This window comes from Scomber scombrus, chromosome 14 (genome assembly GCF_963691925.1).
Source record: "Scomber scombrus chromosome 14, fScoSco1.1, whole genome shotgun sequence".
Lineage (NCBI taxonomy): Eukaryota > Metazoa > Chordata > Actinopteri > Scombriformes > Scombridae > Scomber > Scomber scombrus.
Window position 1 is genome coordinate 4,034,462 of NC_084983.1, and position 20,029 is coordinate 4,054,490.

The 20,029-nt window shown below is 40.9% G+C and overlaps 2 protein-coding genes across 3 annotated transcripts; both read left to right on the forward strand.

Annotated features, from left to right (window-relative positions):
• The first annotated feature begins 2,833 nt into the window (after positions 1 to 2,833).
• LOC133994602 (heterogeneous nuclear ribonucleoprotein L-like) lies at positions 2,834 to 13,409 on the forward strand. Its single transcript, XM_062433934.1, has 14 exons — positions 2,834 to 2,934; positions 3,406 to 3,524; positions 4,331 to 4,568; positions 5,217 to 5,302; positions 5,413 to 5,509; positions 5,595 to 5,667; positions 10,468 to 10,503; positions 10,790 to 10,858; positions 10,963 to 11,213; positions 11,361 to 11,482; positions 11,578 to 11,779; positions 11,897 to 11,954; positions 12,531 to 12,626; positions 12,759 to 13,409. The coding sequence occupies exons 1-14, from the start codon at positions 2,851 to 2,853 to the stop codon at positions 12,815 to 12,817; spliced, it is 1,590 nt and encodes a 529-aa protein (XP_062289918.1). The 5' UTR covers positions 2,834 to 2,850; the 3' UTR covers positions 12,818 to 13,409.
• A 989-nt stretch (positions 13,410 to 14,398) lies between these two features.
• LOC133994515 (interferon regulatory factor 2-binding protein 1-like) lies at positions 14,399 to 18,768 on the forward strand. 2 transcript variants are annotated; one of them, XM_062433788.1, is made up of 2 exons: positions 14,399 to 16,409; positions 18,171 to 18,768. In XM_062433788.1, exon 1 carries the CDS (start codon positions 14,601 to 14,603, stop codon positions 16,377 to 16,379), a length of 1,779 nt encoding a protein of 592 aa, XP_062289772.1. In that variant the 5' UTR covers positions 14,399 to 14,600; the 3' UTR covers positions 16,380 to 16,409; positions 18,171 to 18,768. The 2 variants fall into 2 exon arrangements, with proteins under 2 accessions (XP_062289772.1, XP_062289771.1); XM_062433787.1 differs by having other exon boundaries at positions 14,399 to 16,401.
• The last annotated feature ends 1,261 nt before the right edge of the window (positions 18,769 to 20,029 follow it).

The window sequence follows — 20,029 nt, forward strand, 5'->3', positions numbered from 1 at the left end:
GACGAAATAACAAGCAGTGACTGTTTTTTGATAAAGAAGAGTGAATGGTCAACATGTACTCTGTTAAGTCACTGGATTTTGCTTGATAACGGCTTTGATGCCCGATGGGCTCATGAACTTGATTTGGAGTTATGTCTTCTCCTCGTGCTCGTAGAAGCTTTTGAATCAAACCGCCTAACCGAGTGATTGAATAAGAAAATCAGTGACGGCTGTTTTTACACAAGTGATAATACATGACAAGCTGCTTTAATATAACTGAAGAAGAACGCCGCTCTGCCTTACATGGTTGCGGTGGAGTCACACTTATACCATGGCCACTTGTCAGAAGCAAAAAAGAGAAGCTTTGCTCAAATTGTCATTCTTTTTTTTTTTCTTTAAAAAAAAAAAAGTTTTGTTGTTTTCATTAAGCATGGACCTATGCATGGTTAACCCATAGTTAGGTCTGTTTGACCAGTTAGAGTAAATTGGTAATATAGCACAAAGCAAAAGTACTGTTGCTATGGTTGCCTTCAGTTTTTGCGCACAGAATTTAGGATGATAGTTAAAGTGTTGACTGGAACTGTTTGAGTTTTCCCGGTGTACCATTTCAAAATTCACCCCCCCCCCCCCCCACCCCCTTCCTTCCCCAGACAGTCAGAAGCAAGGATTTTCTGCCATGGTATAAAAAACTGACAGATAAGCTGCTGTTGTAATATCACATCCCAATATTGTTTATCTCTGTTCAGTTATGTGGCACAGGGCATTGTTTAGTACTTTTTGACTTCAAGGACGCCTTAACTGACACAAATTAGACCATGGAACCCTATTTGATAAGATTTTGACCCAGGATCCCCCATCTGATTTTAGTTATTTCATTACAGAAAGTGTACGAAACCCAAAATAATCATACATTCAGTCATTGTGTTACTTATAGATGGAATTATTGGAAATAAATTATTCCCACTTTGAAAACCACTGGTTTAATGTACTGCACCAATCGAATTTGATCTCACTCTAAGTGTTGATTGATATGAATAATGATCATAAATGCACTTCATGGACCCAATTTTAAAATGTATAATTGACAAAGAATTACACTAGTAATGAATTTCTAATATTATGCGGTCCTACTATCTGCCATTTAGTGTGACTGTTTGACAGTGATGATTCATTCACCCCATAAAGTCTTATCTGTTTATTTATCAATAATGTAATTTAATCTATTTGTAATTCAATGTATATGACCTGAAATGGACAAAATATATTGTAATTTATTGTAAGTTGTCATAATTACAATTGAAATTTTAACTGAGTGTGTCTCCATTGGATCCATCACCCAGACTGCTTGTTTAGGTACTGTATCATTTCCTCATTAGTGCCGAAAAGGACAGAATATCCTGTCCTGACTGTCTGCTTGGAGGGAGTATGACATGCTATTAGTTTGGGCACACTGGTAATGTGGACCATATTATGCTCTTAAACTTAGTGTGCCATGTTGAATTAGATGGTATATTTTAGGATTGTGCATCCAAAAAACATGGACATTTAGAAGTGTGCTATCATGAAGGAAAAAAATTAGAAAAAATGTATATGTATATGTATAATATATATATTAATTAATTAATTAAAATTGTAAATTATATATACAGCTGATTAATTAATTTAAATGTTATATATATATATATGAGAGATACAATCCAAGTAATTTTTGTGGATGAGGGACAAGGCAACACAATAACATGCAGGTAAATTATACCTATAACAACGCCATAGACAAATCTAAAGTATTCAGGCATTTATCAGCTGTATGTATCGAATGCTGTGCTAAAGTCTAAAAGAACTAAAACAGGATTGCCATGACTAAAACAGATCATCATCACTCTGAGCAGAGCTGTGTCAGTGCTGTGTAGGGCTCCAAAAACAGATGAACACTCACATATCATATATCCCATATATGAGCAAACTTGTATGCAAATGGTTTTTGTGTAATACAAAGGTCAGCTACAGTGCTTTAGAGGTGGAACAATGGGTGCAGAATTTTATTTTCTTCTTTGAGTATTTTAAAGCATCAACTCCTGGCATCAGCATTACCTGAAATGGTACAAAAACACTGAAATGAGTAAATAAAAATTTAAATTTTGGGTACACTTTTGTATGTACACAATCATCTCTTTCTTGGTTTTCTGAGCTGGGAATTTAATGCAATGGGGGGAAATACATTTTATTATATGACCCTTACCCTTCAAGATTAAGTAAAATCCTTCATGAAATTCTATGAAGCAATGTGTCAAATTAGGATTTGTTACAGGTTTGCAGTTTTTTATTATTATGATTATTATTATTATTATAGTTATGCCATCTAAATCAGTTTTATGGTTTAACCCCACCCCAGCTTCACCCCATCGTCGTAATGATTGAAACGGTAAAGTGACCAATAGGAACGTGTGTAGCATGTGACGTTCTGCTGGCTGCATTCACGTATCATGGGAAATAAAACATTTCAGCACCCTGCTCTGGATGTATCACTATCACGGTTGCCATGTTGCACTTTTAGAAACATTATTATAATAAAGGGTCACTCATTGAAAAACGATCATATTGTGATCACAAGGTTTCGTTACCACAGCTGGAGGCGCATTAATGTGTAGGAAATGTTTCATTATTGGAGTCTTTGTACCATTTGAAGGAAAAAAATATTTACTACAACAACAGAAGAATTCATGAAGGTTCAATGGAGCCGTCATTACATCTTAAAACACCTGACTGTGTATAATGAAAAGCCGAGTTGTTGCTTCCAACTGTTCAAACAGTATTTCGTTATTCCCACAAACCATGAATGCACCATTAGCCCGGCATAGGGGACAGGACAACATGGCTGCTGCTGCGGGCCGATACTACGGAGAAGGCGGCAGAGCAACGAAAAGACAGAAAACCGAGGAAGGAGGAATGACAACGGTACGTGTTTCTGTCTTGCCTTGTCTGTTATTGTTTTGTCGTGCAAACATTTGTTAGGTTTTATATTTCTAAGAGGAGAATTCAGCTTGACAAAGTAGTGCTTATCCCGCAGCTAGCTACCAAGCGAACCAATTGGTTATGGTTATTTGGTTATGTTTGTATGGACTGGTGTAGTTTGTCAAATTAAAATTATTTAACAACTCAACGACACATATATGCATGTTATTTGAATGGCGCTACTGAAACATATCGTTGTCTTTAGTAAATGATAAGCTGTGTAAATAACCTTTTCTCAGTCTAGCGTTTAACGGTTTTGTAAAACCGGTTACTTTAAAAGAGTAATAAATACTTAGAAGCATATCGGGGCTGACATTTGCATTTATCTGCGGGCCTGCTGCTCTATCTCTCCACTAGAGGTGAAGGTATTTCAAATGACCTTACAGTCAGTCTTCTTGTGTGTATCGTTTTTAGGAGAGCTACGATGACCCTCACAAACCGCTCCCCTCCACGGTGGTGCACATCAGGGGCCTGGTTGACGGTATCATGGAGGCTGACCTGGTGGAGGCCCTGCAGGAGTTTGGAGCCATCAGGTAATAACGGGGTTACTAAATAAAGACCCTGTGTTTCTCCACTATATATTCTTCAGTAGTGTGCTGCAGGTGTCACCGATTTGGTATGTTGACATTCATTGTACATGATGGAGACACTCAGCATAATTACTGTCCTGCTCTCATCAAGCTGTCATGAAAGCCGTGTTTAACAATAGTCTGCACTGTATCATACAGTACACAAACCTAAATGGAAGACACTGTGTTCATTCTTTTATGTGAGGCAAAATCAGGCATTGCTTTCCTAACTTTATAAAACAAAATATAACATAAATACATAGATATACATTTGCTCAATTGTTATTAATTCAAATAATGCTATCCGATACCAGATTATTCCATTGTCACTGATATCCAATCCAGCTATGAGTCAGTATCAGACCGATATCTGATATTGGTATCGGTGCATCTTTAATATACAGTTTATCTGAGCCTGTCTGCTGGAAACAAATAGCTATTGTTTTATATGGGGATGATGATGACTGCAGTGAAACTTAAGCATGCAGACTGTGTGTGGGCCAAGAAACCTAAATGAGCTAAAAGCTGTGTAAGGCTGCATATTTGAGTATCTTATTCACTCTTTAATATTACTGAGAATCTCTTAATATGAAAAAACAATCCTGAACCAATCATTGAGAATTATTGGCAAATTCTCAATGATTATAAGTCCAACCAAGTTATGAATGATTTTAAACATTATTTAACTCATACTTTTTATTACTGAAACATGGTTTAATAATTCAGCCTATGTGCCCTGTATTTTTTCCCCTTAATATATTTATCCATAGTTATGTGGTCATGATGCCCAAGAAGCGCCAGGCCCTGGTGGAGTATGAAGACATGAACGGCTCTTGCAACGCTGTCACATACGCAGCAGAGAACCAGGTCTACATCGCAGGCCACCCCGCCTTCATTAATTACTCCACCAGCCAAAAGATCTCGCGGCCAGGAGATTCAGACGACACCCGGAGCGTCAACAACGTGCTGCTGCTCACAATCATAAACCCCATCTATCCAATCACCACGGTAACATGATCGTCAAAACAAGCCTAGTGCTCAGTGACGGTGTCAGGTCATAATTTATGTAGTAGCAGTAGGCAAAACTGGATACATTACGGTATGATTAGAAATTCAGAAAGAATCATTAGTGTATGTTGAACTTCATTTTCAACTTGACACGAGTCACAATTGAAGAAGAAGTTGTTACGTTGCTTAGAAATGTAACAGGAGATATATTCATAAACCCATTTACAGACAGACGTGTGTGAAAAATGAAGGGATTAGATTATTTTACATTGAGTGCTGAAAAACTACTGTTCTCTCCTCACTGTATTTCATTAAATCACATGAGTGATTCTAAACAAATGTTCAAGAATACAGGCCTGATTTTTAACACATTTTTCTGGATCTGAATGTTTTTAAAATGCAAATAATGTGTGCTTTTGTCATTTATTTTTTCCTCATAACTACATTGAATTTTCTCTCTGCTTTGATATCACTGAATTATTTTTGATAGAAGGGGTAAAAAATCTAGCAATTATAATTTATTCTGTCAGATAAGCCATATTTATATGTTTAGTCGTATAATATTGTTAAAGGTGATGTGTTTGTTTGTTTGCATATTAAGTGTGCTGAGTGTATAGATTGTCAAAACTGATCTTTGTGCCTCTGCAGGATGTCCTCTACACCATTTGTAACAACTGTGGTCCTGTACAGAGGATCGTCATCTTCAGAAAGAATGGTGTTCAGGCCATGGTTGAATATCCTCTTCAATAATTACACTTTTTACTTTTATGGTTGATGTTTAATTATACTTGAGCCTTCAGAAATCTTCATATAATCAGACATCACCTTAACTCAGTGCTGCCACGTTTGATTCGGTCCAAAGTGCGCAAAGGGCCAAAGCCTCTCTGAATGGAGCAGACATCTATTCTGGTTGCTGCACTCTGAAAATTGAATATGCCAAGGTAAGTATAATCTAGCTTTTGTACTTCTTAACATCAGAATGAGAGAGAACTGGTTTTACTTTCTTTTATTTTTTCCTTTCCACAGCCAGCACGCCTTAATGTCTTCAAGAACGACCAGGACACGTGGGATTACACAAACCCTAACCTGAGTGGCCAAGGTAACACGCAGTCCCCAACCCCTTCCTTCCCCCTTTTTTCTTCCTCTTTCCTCTCATGCCACTGTATGGGATGATTAGGGTTCTCTGCCTCCGGGGGTATTGCCTTTGATCACAGACGGAACAGTTTCTTTTCACCATTTACCACGCTGCTCAACTCAGTGTTCAGAGGCAGTACTCCTGTGATGCAGTCACAGTCTTCATGCATTTTCTCGCCATACAGCAGGCACAAAGTAAGGGCATGAGGAGCAACCTCAAGGGCAGCAGACCTCAGTTTACAAGCTCATGCATGCGAAAAGTTCCCAACGCACCCGTCACGGTACCATACGCAGGCGCACCATTCTTCACATAGGTTCACATTCCCTAAAGAGCATGTCACAGCTGCACAACCTCACATCACTGCCTACTTTAACCCAGTACACACTTCAGAGGCTATCACACCTGTTAGCATTCTGACAAACATAGTGGAGATTTTATCAAAGCTTAAATTAGACATCGCCGCCAGTCTGCTGAGCTGACTTGTGAGACCACTAGGCACGCCACTGTTTAAAGGTCCCATGAAATGTCTTTGATGTACATGTATTTCTGCATGATGGCTGGACCTAATACTGAGAGGATGATGCTTAAACACCAGAATAAACACATTCAGTGGTTGTCTCTGTGTTGAGAAGGAGACCACTGATGTTGGATAGAGTTTCAGTCTAGGGTCACATTTTCTGGTACACAATGAGTCATTTAATAAAACATTTCAGTATATTAAGGAAAGGGTGGGATTTGGGTATAAAGATTAACTAAATCCGTTGCTGGTGTGTTAGGCATGCAGCCATTGATAGTGTAACAACAGATCTAAGAACATTCTGCATTTCATGGGACCTTTATTGTAAAAACATATAATACAAACACACTTGATAGTGTTCTCTACAGTAACATTTCCAATTAGTATTTAGTGACAATAAATTAGAAGTTTGGTAGGACCAGTTTAAATGGAAATGTTTTTTTTTAAAGATAGGGACTACATCAGTTATTGGATATGTAATTTATTGATAAACTCTAAAATCAATAGTTAAAAATCAAGTGTATTGCATGCTTGAAAGGAACTTGAAGTGAAGTTCCTTTCAAGGAACACATTGCCTCTGTTACCAAAATACAGGTTGAAATACAGAAGGTCAACTGTAATTGCAGGCTAATAAGATAGTTGTAGAAGTAGTTGGAAAAAGAACATTCACTTAAAATATAATGTGCTAGGAGCCTGATGGAGAAGAAGATACTGTTACATAATTGCCTTTAGGTTCTGTGCAGTCAGCAGTAATATTTTGCTGGGATTTTAAACTTGATTACAGACAAATACTTTACTTCATTGTAGCTGTGTGATTTTATTTAATTTTTTTTACCAAACACTGTAAAAAAGAAAAAGAAAAAAGATGTCATTGTTTCTCTTCTACACAACCAAGACTACGACATGCACATCGCGACTTCCATCCATGGGTTCGACATGTGGGATTCCTTGATATTCTTTAGTTTGTGCTGCCTTATGAACATGAGGTTCTCCTTGTGTCCTCACTGTGCAAACTCACACAGGCTTACCTCAACCTCTACGCAGACACACGCTGCCAAAGACACAGCGGCTTCTACAGCTACAGTATAACAGCACCCACAAGCCATAACTAATGTAAACGAGCTCTGTGGCATACATCGGACACAGTGGGGCAACAAAACACCGGAACACAACCTCAACTCAGTACTTCCTTTATTCCAAGTTCCATCATCACCCCCTATCTCCTCCAACACCTGACACGGGAATCCATTTTATTTTCGGTGGTGGGCAGTAGCCGACATTTCAGTTTGAGGGACAGAAATACTCCCCCTTTCCATCCCCCCAAGGCCACGCGAACAGACACCTCGCATATCCACCACAGACTGATCTCGATAGATTGATAACAAAACAAAAAGCATCTACCACCACCTTTTTAAGAGTTTACAGCACATCTCATCTGCAGAGCCCACGAAGGAGCCGCCACTTTTTTGACACAACACATTGATGATGCAGGCGGGAGTCAGGTGTGTGGTCTTTCTCGGGGCCACGCCCTCCTAGCCCTCGGGAATGTGCCCCCTCCACCCACCCACCCCCCGCCATGCCATAACACAACCACAGGGAGCAGCAGAGGAGTTTTCAGACACAGTCACAGCTCGACCAGGGAACAGATGACAACACATACTGGGGGCAGTAAACAAACAAAACAAACAGACATTCTCTCTCTCTCTGTCTCTCAGACGCTTAATACTGCTCGTCCTCATCTTCCTGCGCCGAAAAAAAAAACACAACATGACAACACAGCAAGCTGAATATCCATGGCAACACGACAGCACATCGTCACGCAGATATTCCAGATGACTAATTGTTCAAGAGCTACATGCCGTTTCACTTTGCAAGCCAATAAGCAAGCATCATGTGAGCGCCCTTTTTTTGTTTTTTGTTTTTTTAAACATAAGAAGAAATATCCACGGGGGGGCCTATGAAGACACAAGCATCAAACACCCATCAAGCATACAAGCACAGATGCAAACAGATCCAAATTCCTTTCCCAAAAAGCTCTCTACATTTATGGACTCTGGTGTTCTGTTTTTTTCCCCTTCCTATACCTTCCTTCCCATTTCCTCTTTCCTTCTCTCTGTGCTGTTCTTGTGTTGTTTTTTCTACGTTGTTTCATTTTCCCTTTTTTTAATTTTTTTTGTTTTTCCTTTTTTTTGCACTGGCCCATAGTGACGCCTTTAACGCCTCCCGTGTGATGCAGGTTTGGCTCTCTCTCAGTGTGTTCTGTGGAACAGACAGCCCGCTACTCTCTCAAATGGTGCAAATGTCCTGCTTTGTGGTCAGAGCACGGTAAGCTGGAAAAATGAGCCCTCTAAATTGCAACTTTAAAGAAAAATAGAGGAGAAAGAAAAGAAAGCAACCCAAAGCGAGCAGCGTGTCAAAAGCCAAGCATGGACCTGTGGATGTACTTTTCTCTCTGGTGGTGGGGATGCAAGGAAGGAAAGAAGAAGAAGGAGGAGGAGGAGAAGGAAAAAGAGTGAAGAGGGGGAGAATGAGTTGAGGCTGGAGTCAGAGGTTGGCGGGTAGCATCCTCGCTGAAGACTGCCCCCTACCTGCCCACTGTGTCCCATGCTCCATGTGTGGTGCTGTAAGTACTTGCAAAAACAATGACTGAATAATCTGACTTGATGGTTAAACTGAAAGATTATTGTGAAACTAAACCAACTTGACTGTTGTTGTCATACATTGTTGAGCATCATGGTCATAATGCACTATGATATAAAGTCTTTGTAACACCAACAAGCAGCAGACTTTAGTAATAGGAAGGAGTTCAACAAAAATGGCCCCTAATTTTCTTGGCAACTTACTATTAATTATTTATTGTGAAATATTCAAGGAATTTGATAATACGTTATTCTGGGTTACCTGGAGATATGAGGGAATGAGTGGGGCCAAACAATAATAGAAATGTTGTTACTCTGATAGTTTTAAAAAGGGAATTTTTGGAAAGCTGTGTGTGGATTTAACTTTGTTGTGACAACCAGCAGTTAATTTGGTTTTAGTCATCCTTCAGATAAAAGGGGATTTTATTTTTCAGACTTGTACTTTGCTTTAATGCTCCTTCATTTGATTTGTTTTTTGTTCTGTTCCTCAGAATCGCTCTCCACTGACACATTCATTTAGGAAACAGCAATTCAAGACACACCAGTGATTTAGTATGACTAACTTCACACCTGTCCCAGTGTGATGCAATGCACTGTCAGGGGTGTTCATACCACAGTGTGTATGCAAAACATGACTATTTTGGTTACAGTTCAGGTTACATTTAGGATAATACATTTATTATACATAACACATACTAAATAGTTTTATGTCATATAATAACTGTAACCAAAATAATGTGTTTCATGTAGATGTGAAATAAGTTTGTGTTATACTAGTGAAAATCTGTTGGCTGACAGACCACTGTGGCCCTTGTGTGGATCTGTAATTGACAACACATTCATTGATGATGTTGTTATCTTTTATTGCAGGGCGGCAGCTTCTAAAAGTAATGTAAGCTGGGATGTTTGCAAAATGCATCACAAGGGTGCAGCAGGCATTTTTCAATGGGTTCATACCTGCTGGTGCTCTTCAGGAGTCAGTGTAGATGAACAGCGGTGACTTTTCACAAACATCAATTACTGATAATCAGGAGGGAAAAAAAACCTCACTACACAACAGTAGCTTTATTTTAAATTTCACTGCTTATAGTCTACAATAAATGATGTACTCAATTATCTACTTAGTGTCCATAACTAAGAAGAAGAAGACTAAGATCAAATATTTAGTGGAAAACAGCTCCATTTTAAAAGAGGACAAAAAATACTGCTTTCATATTTAATTTTTAAGAGTCTCTACTTAAGTTTGAGATGTTGATGAAGGCTGAAGATATTTGAGTTTTGTTGAATGATGGTTTTGGGAAAGCTTATTTACAGCAAAAATGTCCCCCATCCAAAAATGTAAACTAGTCTAAAATCATGATGCCTTTTCACTACTGATATTACATCTGTATCTTAGGCTGGTTTGTATAGATCTTATAGGTATCAATAAAACATGCTTAGATTGTAGGTACTTCTCATAGCACAATTTTATTCTCTGATCCTCTACTTGAATTTTTCTCTTCTATATAATTGCATAGCGGGTAAAGAAATGTGTTCAAGTTGTTGCCAAATTTATACTTTTATCAGTATTAATTTGGATTTGACGTGTGTATATGTGTACCTGTACAGATGCTGATGGTGAAGGCAATTGGAACAATTCACAAGGTGTGTGTGTGTTTGTTCTAGGTTGGCAGATATAGGAGGTTGTATTTAAAAAAAATCATGTTTGAAGTCTTATCTTTCAGAATTAAAAAAAATCTCCATTATGTCACATATTAGATCAAGTAGAGCCTGCAGATGTTTTTAACACTTTAGATGTAAGGGCCCCTCTGTTGCATGTCAATCACAGCCTTGTCCCCCTAGCACATAGTAGCCCATGTAAGGTACCTGCTTGATACCTTTTTAGTGAGGAAGCTGTATGATAGGCAACTTTGATTTTACCATTTTTTAGATCCTAATGCCAATTCCAACAAACGTCAGAGGCAGCCTGCTCTGCTGGGAGACCACCCACCTGATTATGGTAAATATCTAGTAAAGAAATCGATCTGACGTGGAAGAACTGAGCAGATTCCAGCAAAGATGTTTTTTCTTTTTTTTCTTTCTTTTTCTTTTTTTAAAATCAAGGTGGCCCTCAAGGAGGTTATCATAGCTATAATGATGATAGCTACGGCCCCCCTCCTCCTCACCGCATGGGGCCAGGTATGGGTGGGCGCGGTCGCGGTAGCCAGCGCTATGGCCCTGGATACGGCCCCCCGCCTCCTGAATACGGCCCTCACGCTGATTCCCCGGTTCTTATGGTGTATGGCCTCGAGCCCTCAAAGGTCAATGCTGACAAGGTCTTCAACATCTTCTGCCTGTATGGAAATGTAGAGAGGGTGAGTGGAATGAAGCTGAGCATTCATCACTTTGCTGTTAGACACCAACTATTGATAGCTGCGGCTGGTGCTCTCAACAGGTCACCGTCAACAATTATTCACGCTTTTGTTTTGTGTGTAGTCAGCTGGCTGTGGTTCCTCCCTCAGGTTAAGTTCATGAAGAGCAAGCCCGGGGCAGCGATGGTGGAGATGGGCGACTGTTATTCAGTGGACAGGGCCATCACTCACCTAAACAACAACTTCCTTTTCGGACAGAAACTCAACGTTTGGTAAGAGCAGCTGTCCAAACTGCAGAAGGAAAAAAAAAAGCGATGCAGAGTTAAATAAACACACGTAAGAACTCTTGGCTGTCTTTCCTCTGCAGCGTGTCCAAGCAGCAGGCCATCGTGCCAGGACAGTGCTACCAGCTAGAAGACAACTCCAGCAGTTTCAAAGATTTCCACGGCTCCCGCAACAACCGCTTCACCTCGCCAGAGCAAGCAGCCAAGAACCGAATCCAGCACCCCAGCAATGTCCTGCACTTTTTTAACGCACAGCCTGACATTTCTGTAGAGATCTTCAACCAGGTGAGAAAAGCCAGCAGGGCTCTTTCCATGAAGCAATATTTTTTTCTTTTTTCTATTTCTTTTGCTTCCTTCAGCCACTTTCTCAACTTTTCAACTGAAACTGGTATTTGCTTCCAGGTCTGTGATGAATTGGGGATTAAGAGCCCATCGAGTGTGAAACTTTTCACTGGAAAGAGTGAGTAATATGAGATGGAACTTGAGCAATAATGCAAACCAGTTTTGACATGTGCTTTGAATGAGGATTCTGGATCTCGATCTAGATGTTTTGGTCAAGTAATGAGTGAGTAGGTAGACATGTGTAAGAATACAGAAAAATGCCGTAGTATCACTTTTCTTGACACTTAAGGTGTTAGACTACAGAAGGCACAGACTGTACTGCTAGTTGCCAGCATAACATTGTATTTGGCTTCAAACTGATCCACATGACTGCTAATCAAAGCAAACACCAGCACTTCAAGCTGTTCCTCTACAGTAACAAGCTGTTCCCTGCTAACTAGATCATTTAAAGATGTAGAATTTGTGAGATGAGGAAAGAGTTGAATCAGTTTTAGCAACATAGATAATTTTCTATAGTGTTATCAAATGACCTGGAATCTCTAAATTTTGTAGAAATGACCTCAGTTTGTTTTTTACTTGGGAGGTGCTGCTGCTGATTCTATATTATAAAGCTATACAGAGTTTGGTTTGTTGAGTGTATCAGCACACAGTTTAGTATAATGATGTTTTGTAATCTAGTCGTCTTGTGTTGCAGGTGAGCGAAGTTCGTCAGGCCTGCTGGAGTTTGAATCCATCAATGATGCCATGGAAGCGCTAGCTATGATTAACCATTACCAGATGAAAAACCCCAGTAAGTCCTCATCTGCAATACATTAACATATGAGCATGGTTTTTAAATGCTGGCCATGATGACATGTTTTTAATTCTTCAAAATGTATTCTATCTTTGTGTTTAAAATGTCTTTCTTTCTCCTCACTCCTAGGTGGGCCTTACCCGTACACCCTGAAGCTGTGTTTCTCCACCACACACCACGCCAACTAAATACTCAAACTATTTGTATTGTTTCGTGTCTTTGCATAGAGTATACTACAGTTCTGTTCTCATGTTAAAATGTTCAATCAGTATTGACACTAACTAGGATTGATGTGATTTAGAGACTGTTACTTTAACTTTGATTTTGTATGATTTTATTTTACTTGTATCATGCTTTTTCCAGTCAGTTGTTAATTTTGTATGTTCACAACACTAGATTTGAATAACTCCTCACCCACTACTCAACATATTTTGATGTGGACCTCAATTTTTTGTTTTTTAAATAAAGCAAAGAGTAACTGTTAATGGAGGCTGATTTAACCAGTTTTCTAATCTTTGGCGATTAGTTTGTATGCCTCATTAATTGTTCACTCTTGAAAGGTAAACATCCATTCACAGGAGAATAAAAATATATTAATTGGCAATTTCTTGACTGTAGTTTTCTGGGTCAAAAGGTCAAACTGAATTTTTATTGTTGTTCTGAAGTGGTTGGGTTTCCTTCCATGTGTTTGATACCTGGACCATAGAAGGTCAATATGAAGAATGAAGAGCCCCTCCAGATGTGTTTGACACAAAGACATATAAAACACTCTGCTTGGAATAATAATTTGTGTCTGACGTTGTTTTTCCACAAAGACGTTGTTCCACATTACTTACTGGACCACGGTTGCCTCAAGTATTGATCACATAAATCATGCTCATATATCATGCTTAAACTTCAGATTTAAGGTGAATGCAGATGAACTTTCCACAGTGTGCAGATGACTGATGCTTGAGCTCCACTGTGCAGAATGATGGATGTGCTGTCAGGTAACTAAGAAAAAACACTGTGTATGGAGGGGGATTTAAAAGGATATCACACACAGATGGAAAAGTGTTCAATCTCGTATCAAAATTTCCTTCAGTAAACAATACTGCGAGTATTTGGCTTGAATGGCCCAACTCAAAGTTCAGTTTCAGGTATCATATAGCAGCATTAGGCTAGATGATGTTAACTTGGGCTGAGCAGATGCCCCATTTATACACACCTTATAAAGTATAACCTGTAACTATTATTATGTAGTCAGGCCTACACCACTGCATATTTTCACTACTGTGGTTTGTATTCACAAGTATATTAATTAAAACAGCATCAATTGATTGATAATTTCTCCCAAATTGACCTTTTATTTACACACTCAAATGAATGTGAATTATTTCGTATTTCACATCTACTCAAGGCCCACTTACTAAATTTCTACTGGTACTTAAAGCTGCATCGCATAACTACATAAACATATTATATAGCGTTCATATAGTTAACAGTGAAGGTGGGTCCAGCTTTCCTTAACGTTTTTTCCTCTGGCATTATGTCAATTAGATAAACAATTCTCCAGTTAATGTCTTGTTTAAAAAAAATTCGCGCCGTTTCACTTCCTCCGTGACCTTTATTCCCTCTGTTGGTCGTATATTATACAAGCCATAGACATATATACACATTACTTTCAGAGGCACACCGAAAAACTACAACTCCCATGGTGCTTTGAGCTCCTGTCGCGTAGGTGTTTCCGGTGTCTTAAAACATTTTACTTCCTTCCACACAGACCGACACGAACAAACCAAGAAAGAAGACGTCGCTAACTTTTAAACGCCGTCATCAACAGTCGCGTTTCGAGCTTCGTTTTCGTTGAATTTCCATCGTAAAATCCGCGGCATGTGGTGAGTGGCGTGTGAGAATAGAAGAATAGTCGTAAACGTAGACCGTAACGTGTAGGCCTCCCGAAGAAAGTTTGGTCGAGGGCCTGTAAACAACATGTCCTCCGCCTCGCAGTCTTCCTCCAGACGGCAATGGTGCTACCTCTGCGATCTGCCTAAGATGCCCTGGGCCATGCTGTGGGAGTTCAGCGAGGCTGTGTGCCGGGGATGTGTCAACTACGACGGCGCAGACAGAATAGAGCTCCTCATTGAAACTGCCAGACAACTGAAGAGCACGCACGGGGTTTTAGACGGTAGGTCCCCTGGTCCACAGCAGAGTAAACCCAGCTCCACCGGGCCCGCAGAGGCAGGGCGGCAGCATGGAGAGCGTACAGACCGCGGGAGGGGGGAGTATGGGGTGGCTGCTCGCCTCCCCAATGGCCTGCACAGAGCTGAAGATGTTGCCCTGTCAGAGGGCAGCAGACAGAGCCCAAACACTCGTCGGGTAATGGCTGGGGCAGTTCCCAGCCTTCATGGGGCCATATCCCATGCTTTGATAGCTCAGGGGTTGGTAGCGGCCCCTCATGGGCTTTTAGCTCCATTATCAGGCTCCAGATCTGGGGTCACACCTATTGCAGTCTCAGCTGGCACCATAATGAGTGATGCAGGTAGAAGACAGGCTGTGTTGGGTGTGGGGGCTAGCACATCTGCCTTGGTGGGCATAGATCCTGTATTGTGGAGGAACAATGAAGTGATGGCCGAACTGAACGAGGTGGCTCGTTGCAAGGTGGAAGGCTGGCCGAACCGTCCCAAAGCAGTCCGGGATGTGCTGGTGGCTCTCAGCAGCTGCGTCCCCTTTAACGTGCGCTTCAGGAAAGACCATAATCTGATGGGACGCGTTCTGGCCTTTGACGCCAGCACAACTCCCGAGTTTGAGCTCAAGGTGTTTGTGGAGTATCCCGCCGGCTCTGGAATGATCTTCTCAGGAGTCCCAGACCTGGTCAGGCAGATGTTCCGTGACTCAGCCAAAGACGCTGGCAAAGCAGTGAACTCTGGTCTACGCTATGTGGAATATGAGAAGCGGCAAGGCACGGGAGACTGGCGTGGGTTGTCCGAGCTCTTGAATGATGGCGTGCGCATGTTTAAAGAGCCTCCCATCCCTGAGGTTCTGCCACAGCCAGATACAGGGTTGCCCATGGCAGCAGCCGGGCGCCCCGTGCCGGCCAAGAGCACGACTCGGCGCCGCAAGGCTTCTCCGGGCTCTGAGAATGGAGAGAGTGACGGAAGGCCCGATCACCCATCGAGAGAGCCCTGGCCCCGGGGTGCTTATCCAGGCATGGAGCCTCATTCTGGCATGGGCACCCCTCAAGAGGGCCCACCCCGTTTACACAGCCAGCCCTCGCCCATCTCAGCGCTCATGGGAGTCGCAGACAGCCTGAGCTCCAGCCAGATGGCCAGAGACAGCCCCAGCATGTCCACAGCCCACTCCTCCACAGCCGGGCGTCCCACCAGCAGCAGCCCCTCCACTGCCTCCACCTCAGTCTCCCAGGCGTCCATGGGGCCAGGCCTCAGCGCGGGGGGGCCCAGCAGCAACACTAGCGCCGGGGAGTCGACGAGCAGCGGCCAGGGCACCCTGCTCTGCTGCACCCTGTGCCGAGAGCGCCTGGAGGACACGCATTTTGTCCAGTGTCCCTCCGTCCCTCACCACAAGTTCTGCTTCCCCTGCACCCGAGGGTTCATCCGCAGCCAAGGTCAAGGAGGGGAGGTGTACTGCCCCAGTGGAGAGCGCTGTCCCCTGGCTGGATCCACCGTGCCTTGGGCCTTCATGCAGGGGGAGATCTCCACCATCCTGGCCGGAGACGGAGACGTGACAGTAAAGAAGGAGAACGACCCTTGACGTCTCCATCCTGTGGTGAATGGTAAGACGGTGAGAAACACGCACTATCTGTCCAACAGCTGTCTTTTATTAGTGAACACAAGCACACAGGGTTATGATGTCACCTTTTTATTAATTAGCTTGAACGTATAAATGTAGAATTGAAAAGATGAAGGGCAGAAAGATGACATAACTATTACATCTCATCATCACAATGCTGAGTATCATACACACACTCCCACAGGCTAAATGTGCTTCTTTGTGGCAGCACACAGTCCAGTAATGGGAGGTTCAAAGTCACAATGGCTGTAATGCAAAATTACAGAGGCGAATAAGCAGGGTAAATAAATATAAAATCTTCCTTTTATCCTTTTGTGTGACATAAAGAAACATCAGCTCTACTAAATTTGGCTCATCAGCTGGTTGACACTAGAAATTGAATGGAAACTCGCGTGTTAATCACCGTGTTAAAACTGCACTCACATGCACAGACCAAAATAGCAAATCTCCCCTGCTATAAACACATAATAAACAGACATTTCCCAGCCTCAATCTGATTTCTACCTCAGAATCAATCAGGCTATTGATCTCTCTGGTTGCCATGGCAGCCTACATCCTTGTTTATTCCTGCTTAAAGGAACAGGTTCACATTTGCATACTGAAGCAGGTTCTGCTCGCTGCCATCATGTCTCTTGTTCATTCTGACTTCACCGAAATCCTTTCCTGATGTGTCTCTGATGTAAGTGATGGGGGTAAAACACACAGTTCAAGATCAACGACTCTTTCATTTTTTCTAACTCAAACAGCTGAAGCCTCAGACTGACTTCAGATAAAGATTGGAGTATATTTTAGCACAGGATGAGGTCTGTGGGTTACCCTCCCCATCATTTGCATTGGATGTGTGTTATGAAGGGATTTTTTTTGACATGGTCAGAATGAACATGAGGAATGATGGCAGCTAGTATAAACCTGTTCCTGCTGTAAACAGACTTAAAAAATGTGAATGTATCATTTTAAGAAGAAATAAACAGGGATGTAGTTAATAGTAGGTGTATAAATCACAACAGCTGGACTGATGCTGATGTAGAAATGAGATAGAGGCAAGAAAATGGAAACTCTGACCATCATCAATAATAATAAGTAATAATAATGAACTGAGGCTGGGCAAAAAAACAGCTAAATCTCACTGTTCATCTTGTGTAACAACCTCACATCAGCTTTGATTTCCCTGCTGGGAAAGTGTCATCAGTTCACCTAAATGTACTCTACTGGATGCTGTAGACATTTCCTTTATATTACACCACTTTCCCTCCACTCCCATATTCAAATATCTGGAGTCAAATGTAGGGCCCGACTGATACCGGATGTATGAGGCCGATAGATGATCTCAGATGATATCAATATATCAGCCAATAATCTTATACATACAGAATATACACAAACACACATTTTTTGTAATGATCCTTCAAATGTGGTTATCAAACACTTACTGACAAAGATATGTAAAGGAGGCAGGATATTGACCTGTTTAATAATCAACTTTATTATATAAAATAACATGAGTGCACTGAAACAGTTAATAACTATAATTAAAAACACAGAAAAAAATATACTTGTGATAAGCCGATATCGGCTGACCGATATATCAGTCGGTCTCTAGTCAAATGTGACAGTTTGTATTGCTTTTCTCATATTTAACAGAAGCATGACAACAAAATGATCGCTAAAATATCTCTGCACATTATTTCAGCTGTTCTTTGAGTGTTCCCACATCCTTATACACGCTTTTCTTCTCTTTTTTTCCCTCCACAGTGGATCAAACACTTTTGAAAGCACTTCCCTATTATCTCAAGCAGAGGTCCACTTAGGCTGCAGTTCATCATGTGTGCCTCTGAGAGCAGAATAACTCTGAACCCCCCCCCCCCGGATGAACGGCGACACAAACAGTTACCTAAAGACACAACAACCCAGACTCACTTTTATAGAGGAGGGTGGGGGGCAAATGTCCGTTTGTCAGGGCTCAGCTCACCTGTGAAGAGGCGGGCCGCGCCGCATCACGAGTGAATGTCGAGTCCCCGACCAAATCTCTCTCTCCCTCTCTTTTTCTGTCTCTCTCTCTCCCCCTCCTCTCTTTGTCCAGCGCAGCAGAGGCCTATCACCAGGCCTCGTTTTTTTTTTTTTTTTTTAAAGCCCAGGATTTGAAAGCACACGTTTGTTTTAAAAAGAACGACAATCTATTTTGTCTTTCATTTGTCTTTTTTTTGTTTTGTTTGTTATATATGTCGGATACTGGCTTCTACAGATGGATCACACTGATATTGGGCAGATGGTTTGACAGAATCATGCAATTTCTTTCAAGGAACAAATGAATGTTCAAAAAAATGTGGCAAAACCATTGGGTCTTTTTTTTTTTTAAATAAAAAAAAAAAAAGCCAAGGATTGAAAAAAAAAAAAAAAAAATGTAATCCCACATTATGTCTCTTAGGTATTCTCCTTATATTGTATGTCAAAAATGTGAATTTACTTTCAATATGGCTATGTAATTTCTATTTTTGATACAATACAAATTTCTATGTATTTGTTTATAGTGATAAGAAGACCAAAGATGGCTTCATGCTCAATGTAATTTTATTGTATTGTAGCTGTGTATGCTGTATTCACTGATAACCTTGGCATCAGTCACTAATTTGTTCATCTATCACAGAAGTAAGCTTGTTTTATGTCTTATTTACTTTTTGAAATATATGTATGGTAAAGATAATTAGCACCACAATCTTCAAATGGTTAACCCACATACTCATGTGATCTTAACAGGTCAATTCTACAATAAATTACTAAATAGTTAGTAGTTACAGCCCCGGCTTATTCTTTTCGGTTTGATTTGTAACATTCATGCAAATAATTATGGACAATTATCTGCTGTTTTCTATATTATTTATTGCTAATGTCATGTTAAACTGTGTTATACTGGTTCTCTGTTGAATAGTCTAATCCCCCCCAAACAGTTGAGTCAGTTGTCATAATCTTTTAAACAGATTTTCATATTTCTATTACTGTTTTTGTTGTTGTAAATGTGTCCTGATTGGATTGAATTGCTCTCAGGTGAATCTGGACTTTCACTAATTAAGGGGGATGTCTCGTGTGTTTGAGCAACCAATGAGCAACCAGTTGTCTAAAATAGCTCATCAACATTCAATGGGTAAGTATACACAGACAGAACACAGTGTTAGAGTTTCTGACGGTAGAAGAACAAGGAGGTGAAGAGTCGACAGCTGGGAAGAAGAGGACTTTCAGGCTGTGTGGAGAAGAGTAGGAGTCAAAGCTGAGGAAGAGGTTCCTCCATGAAGTACCTAAAGGGTCAAAGTTGTGGACCAGGTCCAAAATAGTACCCTTACTGGCTGGTGGAAGGATATGGCTGAATGTTGGGAGAACACTTCATACAGGTATGTAATCCACCATTATGTACACTGTACTGTAATACTGTATACCAGACATGTCCAAACGATTCCATAAAGGGTTGTGTGCCTGCAGGTTTTTGTTCCAACCAATCAAAAGCACACCTGATTCAAATCAACTGAGATCAGTGGATTAAATGAGTCAAGCCTGGTGTGCTCCTGAGTGGTTGGAATGAAAACCTGCAGCCACATTATAGCCCTTTATGGAATAGTTTG

Excerpts from the sequence above, each read along its gene's own strand:
- LOC133994602 (XM_062433934.1), top strand. The coding sequence starts at position 2,851 with ATGGCTGCTGCTGCGGGCCGATACTACGGAGAAGGCGGCAGAGCAACG. Across the intron at positions 11,780-11,896 it reads CTGTAGAGATCTTCAACCAG|GTCTGTGATGAATTGGGGAT; the intron begins GTGAGAAAAGCC and ends ATTTGCTTCCAG. Across the intron at positions 12,627-12,758 it reads TTACCAGATGAAAAACCCCA|GTGGGCCTTACCCGTACACC; the intron begins GTAAGTCCTCAT and ends CCTCACTCCTAG.
- LOC133994515 (XM_062433788.1), top strand. The coding sequence starts at position 14,601 with ATGTCCTCCGCCTCGCAGTCTTCCTCCAGACGGCAATGGTGCTACCTC.